The sequence below is a fragment of the Contarinia nasturtii genome, unplaced genomic scaffold (assembly GCF_009176525.2).
Source record: "Contarinia nasturtii isolate CC-2019 unplaced genomic scaffold, AAFC_CNas_1.1 Cnas_scaffold_414, whole genome shotgun sequence".
Lineage (NCBI taxonomy): Eukaryota > Metazoa > Arthropoda > Insecta > Diptera > Cecidomyiidae > Contarinia > Contarinia nasturtii.
Window position 1 is genome coordinate 2,478,010 of NW_022197768.1, and position 10,097 is coordinate 2,488,106.

General features: G+C 35.4%; 1 protein-coding gene across 2 annotated transcripts; it reads right to left on the reverse strand.

Annotated features, from left to right (window-relative positions):
- Positions 1–270: 270 nt before the first annotated feature.
- On the reverse strand, positions 271–9,758 carry LOC116338523. Of its 2 annotated transcripts, none has more exons than XM_031763850.1 (8): positions 9,649–9,758; positions 5,392–6,373; positions 4,531–5,306; positions 2,332–3,285; positions 1,593–1,882; positions 1,250–1,509; positions 913–1,167; positions 271–834 (listed from the first exon to the last, which is right to left on the reverse strand). In XM_031763850.1, the coding sequence occupies exons 2-8, from the start codon at positions 6,329–6,331 to the stop codon at positions 746–748; spliced, it is 3,564 nt and encodes a 1,187-aa protein (XP_031619710.1). In that variant the 5' UTR covers positions 6,332–6,373; positions 9,649–9,758; the 3' UTR covers positions 271–745. The 2 variants fall into 2 exon arrangements, with proteins under 2 accessions (XP_031619710.1, XP_031619711.1); XM_031763851.1 differs by lacking the exon at positions 9,649–9,758 and adding an exon at positions 8,957–9,131.
- Positions 9,759–10,097: the final 339 nt, after the last annotated feature.

Below are 10,097 nucleotides of genomic sequence, written 5' to 3' on the forward strand. Positions count from 1 at the left end.
CTTTTTTACTGAATAAAATCTTATTTTACTGAGCATTTAAATATAATTCAAGACAATATATTGAAGACTTTTCATTTGAAATGAGACAAAATAGCACGCAATGTAGAACCGCAATGAAAAAAAAAATCATAAAAAAGAAGGATCCAAATTGCATGCTGTTAAATTCTTTGAATCTTGTTGTTTGTTCTTCGCAATTGTAAAATTATAAAATGAAAGAATAAATCAATTTTTAAATTTGTTACATTGTTTCATTTATTTATCACGTACGTATTAACCACAACGAAAAACATCATTTTTATTTAAAAAAATAATAAATATGCAAATGCATATTACACTTACATTTGGATTGCACTGTATTGCAATTGTAATCCAAACAAAACATTAGAATAATTTCGAATCAATTGTGAAAAAGAGAAACTTTAGAGAAAAATTATGCTATCGTATGAATGTGCTAAACCTGCTAACATTATCGTTTATCGAACATCACAAACTATTTCTTTGTGTTTATTCTAATTTCATTCTGGTTCGAGAGAAAAAATCTTGAATACACATCTAGATAAAGAGATTGATTTTCGAATTTTATGTATGTGTGTGTATGTGCGTGCGTAATCGATGAATTTTCCATTAAAATTAAATTGAAAATAAATTAAGATAAATACATAGTTCGTTTTTCGTATTCAACAAAAGAAAAAAAAATAATAATATCCTAATAATATTTAAATCGACGAAATCATCATATTATCACTTAAAATCTTGTTTGAGCGATTTGTTGTATCCAATCCAAGTAATGGGCAACTTTGACATAGACTCCTGGCACATTGACTTGTCCACAACCTTCATGAAGACAATGAAAAATTATGAAAATGCATTAGAAATGATTATTTTTTAAATTAATCCGTAATTTTTCATTACCTATTCCCCATGAAACAACACCGACCAATTGCCAAACACCATTTCGTTCGCACACCATTGGACCACCACCGTCTCCTTTGCATGCGTCTTTTCCTTCTTCACCACCAGCACAAATGAAACCTGGATTCAATTGATAGGTGTAGCCGAGACGAGTGTTACGCAATTGTTGTTCACATTGTTGGTGGCCAATAATGGGTACATCGACTTCCTTGAGAATGTTTTGGTATTTGCCAAAATCACCGAATGCATCTTTACCTATTTCCAAGAAGAAGAAGAAGAAGGAGAACAGCAAAGATTATTTGGGATATTGAAAATAAAATTTTAATTTAGTGCATACCCCATCCCGTTGTCCAGCAGCGTCGTCCTGTGAAGTCAGAATATCGGTCGGGCAAACAGGCTGGGCTAATATGTGGATTATTTTGGAAATCAACTGGAATGCCCAATTTCAAGACAGCCAAATCGTTGTCAAGTGTACCAGCATAGTATTCGGGATGAACATGGACGGATGCAACATCACGTTCAACATATGGGAAGAATTCGACATCGTGGTTTACATCCCACTCGCCCAAACGAACACGGAGTTCATAGCCGGAGTAACTGTTTAAATGAATAAAAAAGGTGTGAATATTTCATTTTTTTTTTTCACAAAGGCAGATATTTAATCGAATAAAGTGACTTACGTCTTTACACAATGAGCAGCTGTAAGAATGTGTTGAGCATCGATCAAAGTACCACCACACACGTAAACCGATTCTTTTGGATCCTTCTTCAAAATGGCCACCTGCCATGGATACTCACCAAATTCACTGTCGCCATCAACATAGACTGGATTCTTAATACGGCCAGTAATTCCATTTGTGTTTCGGCGACCGCATTGGCCTGGCTGAGCGAATTGTTGTTGACGTACTGGTCGTCGGCAACAAACTTGTGATGGTCCACATTGTTGAGGAATTTGATTGAATGATTGACGCTAATTTGGATTAAAAAACGAAATCACCAATTAAAACTGTTCTAATCATCAAATGAAATGCAAACAAGTGAATTGAAATTGAAATTGTGTATGAAAACATAAAGCAAAGTGAGTGTTTTGTAGTGTGCATTGATTTGTTTAGAGTTTCATGTAAAAAATAAAATGTAATATATTGAATTAAACAAAAAAAAATGAAATTAATTCGAAAAGCATAACCTGTGTGATGTATTTGTGTATGTTGATATCGGTATTGTTTTGAATATGTCCATGTGTATGTGTGGGGCGTTTCGTATGGTTTTTATTTGTTTGTTTGTTTGTATGATCAGTATTGTGAAATGTCCGTTAACACATAACAATTGTGTGTGTTTGTGTCAAATGTCGTTTCGCTAATGATCTATCTGATTCAATGTGTGTGTGTGTATGTTTGTGTTATGATTTGTTTCTGTTACCTTTTCAAGAAGTTTTGACTTTGGAGCGATTGATTCGTTATTTGTGTCGATGTCACTGTTAGCATTTCGTTTGCGTCGATTGCTTGGAAATGAAACGGATTGTGTACTTTGTTTTTGAACCGTTTGCCCAGCATCGGCATTGATTGCCTTTGCTTGTGCAAAATTTTGTGATTGTTGTTGATTATAATTTGCATAATTATCGGCATATGTATCAACGGCATTTATCGAACTATTTGCACTTCGGCCATAGTAAGTGCTTGGTTCAAATTGGTTGAACGATGGATCATTTGTAAGACTTGATTCGATATTGTTATTATTATTGTGATATGAATCATGATAATAGCCAGGGCTGCTGAATCCATAGTCGCCGGCATATCCGGTTGGATAGTAGGCGGGCGATGGTCCAGTTGGATAATGCGGTGAATGCTCGAAATGTGGTCCGCTTTCAAAGTGTGGCGGTCCTTCGAAATGCGGTGGTCCACTTTCATAATGATGTGGATGATACGATGGTGCCGGATAATGTGTATGCGTATGATAATGTTGATTATAACCTGGTGAAACGCCACCGCCACCGCCGCCAAATAGGCCATACTTTTTGGCCTTGAATAAATTGCCCACTTTGTTGATAATATTTTCATTTGGCGTCACATGCAGATTTACTAATGGTTTGAACGTTTTTTCGCCGTATTCATTTTTTGCAAATTGAAATGATACCAATGGATTGACATTAACCAAGCCAAGATTCAAACCATTTGGACTGATCGATCCAAAGTATGGATTTTGAGCTGGATAACCGCCATTGAATGTGTTCAACGGATAGCCACCAGTTGGATATGGCAGACCAAACGAAACACCGAATTGTGGTTCAACTTTTTTCTTCGTTAAACCAACGCCAACCCCACCAAGTCCACCAACGCCAATGCCAGCTGCTGAGCCGCCAAGACCAAATAGTCGCTAAAACGACGAAACCACATTACTTTTTTTGTTTGTATGCATCGATTTTTGTATTTGTATTTTGATTTGAGTGGTGAGTAGTTTGATGTTTGTCGCCGTATATTGTACGAACAAACGGCAATATAATCATATTTATGAAAATATGAGCAAATAATTTTTCGTTTAAATTTGAATTTTAAATTGAACGTGCTGTTATGTATGTATTACAGGATTCTACGAACTGAAGAATGATCAGTGACAATGCAATTACATTTATTATAGTAAATTACTTTCAACATTTTTTTTTACCAAACATAAAAGAAATATATAAATAAATACTTTCGACTAAATTCGATGTGATTTACTTCCATACCAGCGAATATGAGATATACATAAAAAAAAATTCATACAGAACGACAACATAATGAAACATATAGTTATTGAAATTGGTTTTTAGTAAATTGTCTAATTTCGATGGGCACAAAAAAAATAACAAACAAAAAGAAATGAAAAGACATAGAGAAAACATTGGTTTTGATGTGTGGAAATGGATGGTTTGTTGTTGGACGATTTGTGGTTTGGCAGCGCGCTAATTTGCATTTCTACATAGAAAAAATCAATAAATGTGCAGCATTGAAACATATACACGACGATATGATTACGTACGAATTGCATTCGTGCTAGGCGAAAAAAAACATACACAAAACAAAATCGGTTGGACTCTCGGTTGGCTTTGGCATTGAATTTGTACAAACATATATTACGATACAGTGTATTTTTTGCATTTTCCCCGTACGTTTTGTATTTCCATCAACGCTCCAAATCAAGATTTAAAAACAAAAAAAAAAAAAACGAATCAACATGTCTACAAAAAGAAATATCATCGCGCCACTTCTATAGAAACATACTGTGTGAAAATGGATTAGTTGCTGTGATTTGAGTGCCATTTTGAAAACAAAGTGCATTTGCAAAGGAGCTCAAAATGTTTGTGTGTTGTGCGTTGTGTGCGGTTATGTCTTGTTGCATGCATGCATATTTATGCTTGTAATTTAAATGCCATTTAACGTAAGCACAATGAAAACTATTTTCATCTTCAATTATATAGAAATTGTCAAATCCAGCCCATTTAAAATGCAAAAGCTCTTTTTTTTCAATCTCACTGAATGTTTTGTTAATTCATGCATTGAAAATGAAATGAAATGGATCCGTACACAAATTAGACATAAAGATAGTTAGAAAGAAAATACAAATTATTTGAATACTTACAGCTTCACCATCAGATTTTTGTAATTCATCCGATTTCTTTTCGGCAACTTCACGTTTTGAAATTTTCTTCACATCTTCTTGTGTTGTTTCAATTTCAATGGATTTGTTTTGTTCATCATCGTCAGCATTGCTTTCATTGTCGTTGATTTGCTTTGGAACACGGTTTACGGTTGAGTTTGACGTTGAGTTTGATTCTTCGGAGAATGCTTCGATGTCTGAGCCCAAATTACGTGGATCAAGTGGTAAAATTAAATCGCCTTTTCGACCCAAAACATCACGTGCCGGGCATTGATCATATGGAACACAAACGCAATCTAAATTATCTTGACGTGAAGCTTCTTGATAATTGGCACCAGAACTATAGAGACCACCGTATGATGAGCCGCTGCCGCCGCCGCCGCCACCACCATATGAACCACCATTCAACGAATTAATTCCAGAGCCACCTTTCAATGCTTTCTTGTAATAGTCGGGGTTCGATGAATGGAATGAACCTGAACCGAGTGAATTCACATTTCCAAAGCCTGAAGTGCCGAAACCAGATGATCCTGGGCCCGAACCATCATAGTTGCTAACACTTTCGAAAATTGGCTTTGTGCCGCTACCGTACGATGATCCCGATGGATTAATTCCATTGACTGAATTGAATCCATTGAAACCGGATTGTTGTTGTTGCTTGAACGATTGATAGCCAGTAGACAGTGTATTGTAACCACCGCCATTATTGAAACCGCCTCCATTGTTGAAACTGCCGCCTTGATTTGGACTGTATTCACCTATAATTTGAAAAAAAAAAAAAAACAGAAAAAAGTGTCGTCAAAAAATGTTCGTTCAGTGTAAGAAAATGAAAAATCAACCAACCTGTGGCCAAAGGTACTGATGGAACGGGCACTGGAATTGGATTGTTTACAATAACCGCCGGTGCTTTTACATTATCATGAGTGTTTGCAGCTCCGTCAATATGATGATAATGATGATGAATATTGACTGAATTTGAACCGCCTCCGGTGATTCCGTCGTTGATCGATGTCTTTACTGGTCCTTGATCGCTGCTCAATCCAAGTGCATGGAATTCTTCATTCGAAAGAATGTGTTCATTGTGCGAATCAAATTTGTATGGTGGTGAATCGATGATTGGGCCTGGTGGTTTTGAGTGGTAAATTGGACCGGAAATTGGACCCTGATAACTTGGACCGCTTGGTTGTGAACTGATGAACGGCGCTGAGCTGTAGACAGGTCCTGGAGCATAGCCAACTTTACGTGGTGGTCCGAATTGTTGCTGTTTAACAATGCCCGGTGGCATTGGACGTGGTGCACCATAAATAATCTTTGTTGGTGGTTTTTGTCCACGATATGGTCCATTTGGTGGTTGTGCATAGATTAATTCTCCCGGACGTAAGAAAGCATTTTTATGATCGATATCACTGCCGCTTGCACCTTCGCATTGCATCAAACCCAATGTACAGAGTTTGTCTTTAATGAGATTACGTGCTTGTGTGTCGTCACCCTTTTGAAGTGCATCTTGAACAGTTGGATCGCTGTACACTTCATCGAAACCATCCAAATTGCGACCCTGGCGAGTCGATGCCAAAATTGAATCGATCAAATCATCGGCGGTGTAGGCGGCCGTATCATTTTGATTATATTGATTGTACTGTTCATTTCCTGCATTCGATTCGATGTGATACTGATGATTTACTTGACTTGCCTGTTCGGAGTTCGTTGACCACGAAAATAGTCTGCCATGATCATCGACTGCATAGACTGCAGTGGCCAATAACAATACCCACACCGTATTCATAATCGGTTTATTTTTGTGTTTTACTTACTTTTGTATTTCTTTCTAAAAAAAATAAAGAAAATATAAATCGCTTAGATTAGTATCATAAAATCGACAACGAAGGAAGACAAAAAAAGATCGAATAAATAATGCAAATTTTTATATGCGATATAGTATTGTGTGCTCTGCTCAAAATCCACATTTTCATACACATTGAATTCAATTGGTCGCATGATGTAATCCAAAAGAAACGGTTTAATATTACATTTTGTTTTTATCTCAACAGACCAAACATCTACAAAGCAAACGAATAAAGGCAGCAAAACAAAAAAAGAAAGTTCCGCTTTTTTGCATCGCTTGAAAGTAAAAGTAAAATGCACTTCAAAAATGTTATTCCAACAGAATCGCAATAATTGAATTATATCAGCCGTTGAGATCACAATGGATTTATACTCTTTTTTTTGCGGTACTCTGTGTGGGCTTGACCGCATTTTTGCTATTCATGTTATCATATTTGGATCCATTCAATTGAAAATTAGATGTAGATATCCACCTACAATCTTTCGAATTTATGCCAACGGATCGCAGATTGTTTTTCCAAAGTCATTTCGCGTTTTCACTTTTTTACTTATTTTGCCGTAGAAAATGTACAAAAAAAGCAATCGTCAAAAAATGGAAAGAGAGAAAAAGCTTCTAATTGCTATTTGTAGTACCAAATTTGCGATTTCCTTTGCTGGAAGTTACAGCTTTATATTCAAAATATTGCAAAAGTGTTTGGCACACCAAAGAATGATCGCGCACGACAAATAAAGTTGTCGCTAATACATGCAATGAACAACAATAACAAGACGCACACAATTTGTGACACAACAAATTCATTACAGCGTTTATTGTGTCGTAGTTTCTAATTATCTAATGAACATGCAATAAAACGTCACATTGAACTAAAAATGGCCAATTTACATTTGTAAAATGGACAGACAACTTCCCGAAAGTGGAAAGCCGTGTAGTCTTTTTTTCTGTTGTTGTTTCTTTCGTGAGATAAAAATTAGTGGCCGGATGATTATTTTCATTGTTTTATGTTTGCTGGTTTTTGGGTGAATACGTGCTGTTCAAACTCATTGTTTGCGAGAGTGAGAAAAGAAACAAAAAAAAAATATGAAAGTAAAAGTTTGGCTGCATCACGATGCCGTCATCTTGATGCAAATGAATCCACACCAAAATAAAATGGAAATAAAAAAAAATTCGTCAAAAATGTGTCGCAACGATGACGCATATGCTTGATAATAATTTCAATCTCAATTATTTTACAGCTATACTCATTTCTGTGTCAGCACAATATACTCGTGAGCCATGCAATTACACAGCAAAAAAAAGAGAAGAAAACATATAAAAATGACATCATAATCATCAATCACTCATAATTATAATTCTACATGCTATAATACTTTACGACAATTTATGGTGTCTAGCATATCAATGTCGGTTGAAATATGCTTGATACGGTGAATTTGTGTAACGTATATCCATATCTGTGTACGATCTTCAGCATTATCTTCACGATAAACGGTACTGAACCGAATCAAATGAAAAAAATCTTTGGTTATTGCTGTTACCTTTTATGCTATGGTGCTGAGTACATATGGCATCGGATCGAAATAAGAGAAAGTGGAAGTATTTATTTATCTTACGATCAGATTCAATGTTGAATAGGTTAGTTATGCCATAACAAATGGAATATGTGTGTGCGTGTACATGTCAACAAAGAGCGAACACGTGCGCAAATGAAGAAATCATGCGAGCTAAACAACTCGAGCAGTACGAATGAAATGCGAGAAAGAAACTTGCCGAGAATACGCGTTCAATTTCTTTCCAAGGCTAAACGAAACAACAAAGACTTTATTTTATTGACACATCGTTTCAACGATCATCATGAATCAACATTTGCTAAATTGCCGCATTGATACTCAAACACATACCGAAAATCACACGGTAAACAAATACAGATAGGTGTTAATTTCATTTTGCCTATGTTTATGTAACATACGTGAAAATGTCATAATACTTCGGTAATCAAAAATATAAACAAAAATGTAAAATAACAAAGCGATAATTTATTATGCAAGCTCATCATCGACTTCGAACGAACGCCGAATTTCAAATGAAAACGTGATGGAAATGCTCCCGAAAATGCAATAAAATTGAATTTAAATAAAACGATCAAAGCAAATTCACCTATTCGAACGAATGGCATTAACCAAAACAAAGATGACTAATTCAATAGCTTATTGAATCATTTGAGTTGTTGATATTTTTAGAGAATATATGCATAGAGGGAGAGAGAAATGTCGATGGCTTTGCATACATTTTACTATCGGTTTTGACTAACTGTAATTTAAGCGCCACAAAATAAACGAAAATCAAGATGACTCATTTAAAAATAAATTTCTATCCAATCTGGTATCACTTCGATATGAAGATACCAAACCAACAATTTTAACTCTAGAATTTGATAAATTCGCATTTTTCAATCTACATTCTTCAATTTAGAAAAAAAGATGGTATGATGTGAATATTATGTAATAAAGTGCACACTAGGAATCTAAAACAAACACTCTATATGATTTTTGAATTTGAATCACTCACGAAAATTCTCGCCGAACAAAAACTAAGATCTGTTTCGGTTTTCTTTGTTTTTAATGAGTTAACGGTTGAGTTCCGTTGTCTTTTTACTTCCGTTGATTTGAAAATAAACGTTTGTTTGGTTCGTTTTATTTACTTTTCGGAGATAACCAGCGGTTTGGATATCTCACAACTGACTGTATGTAAAATAACGAAATGTACGTGCATTTATAGATTCCCACCCAAAACAAAAACGAAGAGAAGAAGAAAAAAGTCATCACCAAGCCGGAGGAAGAAAAAAGTAACAAAGAAATAAGACGAAAACATAAAAATGTGCCTCATTTCACTTAAGTTCACTGTTTTTGCATCTCCTCTTCGTGTGTATTTTAATGCGCCTCACTCTTTCCAACCGCTGTTGTTTTTGGGGCTATGTATGCGGTCGCGCTTGCACTCGCATACATGTCATTTTTTTTTACTTCTTAATTCACAGACGGCGACATAAACGGCGCGTAAAACACTTTCACTATCTTTGATCTGCTCTTTTTTTTTGTTTTTGCGATGATGATGATGATTATTAGTGATCTTGTTGCTCGGTCTTATGGATTCGAGTCAAATTCAAACTTCATAGAGCCATGCAATGATTAAAATCTTATTACTGCACTAAAAATTCGATGATTGCATTTTGTTTTTGTTTTAACTCAACTCTCGATACATACCAATTTCTTTATGTATTACACTTTACACCTTAATAATTTGCTTCGTTTGAAAATACCACTGCTGCAAAATAATTTAATTGGCGCGTTTGCAGTTAACTCATGTGAGATTCGTAATCGACTGATATCAATCGCATTGACAGCGCTTGGTTTTATACAATTTCGATTTTATTTGAATACATTATACACATTTTTCGCGATATAGACGCCTCAGAATTTGGCCCTACCATTTTTTACGTTTCGGCCAAGCCACACGCACAATGTTTTTCATTTGTTTTCGTTCGTTCGGTTTGTATGCACTGCGTGTATATGCGATTTTTTTCTAAGCGTACCGGATTTTTGTGGGTTTTCCACGTTTTTAAGGTTACACAATTTTTTTGTGGATTGATGTTATAATGCATACGTATACATCACATACTCATGATGCTATCGAGTTGTGTAGTAGATACGTT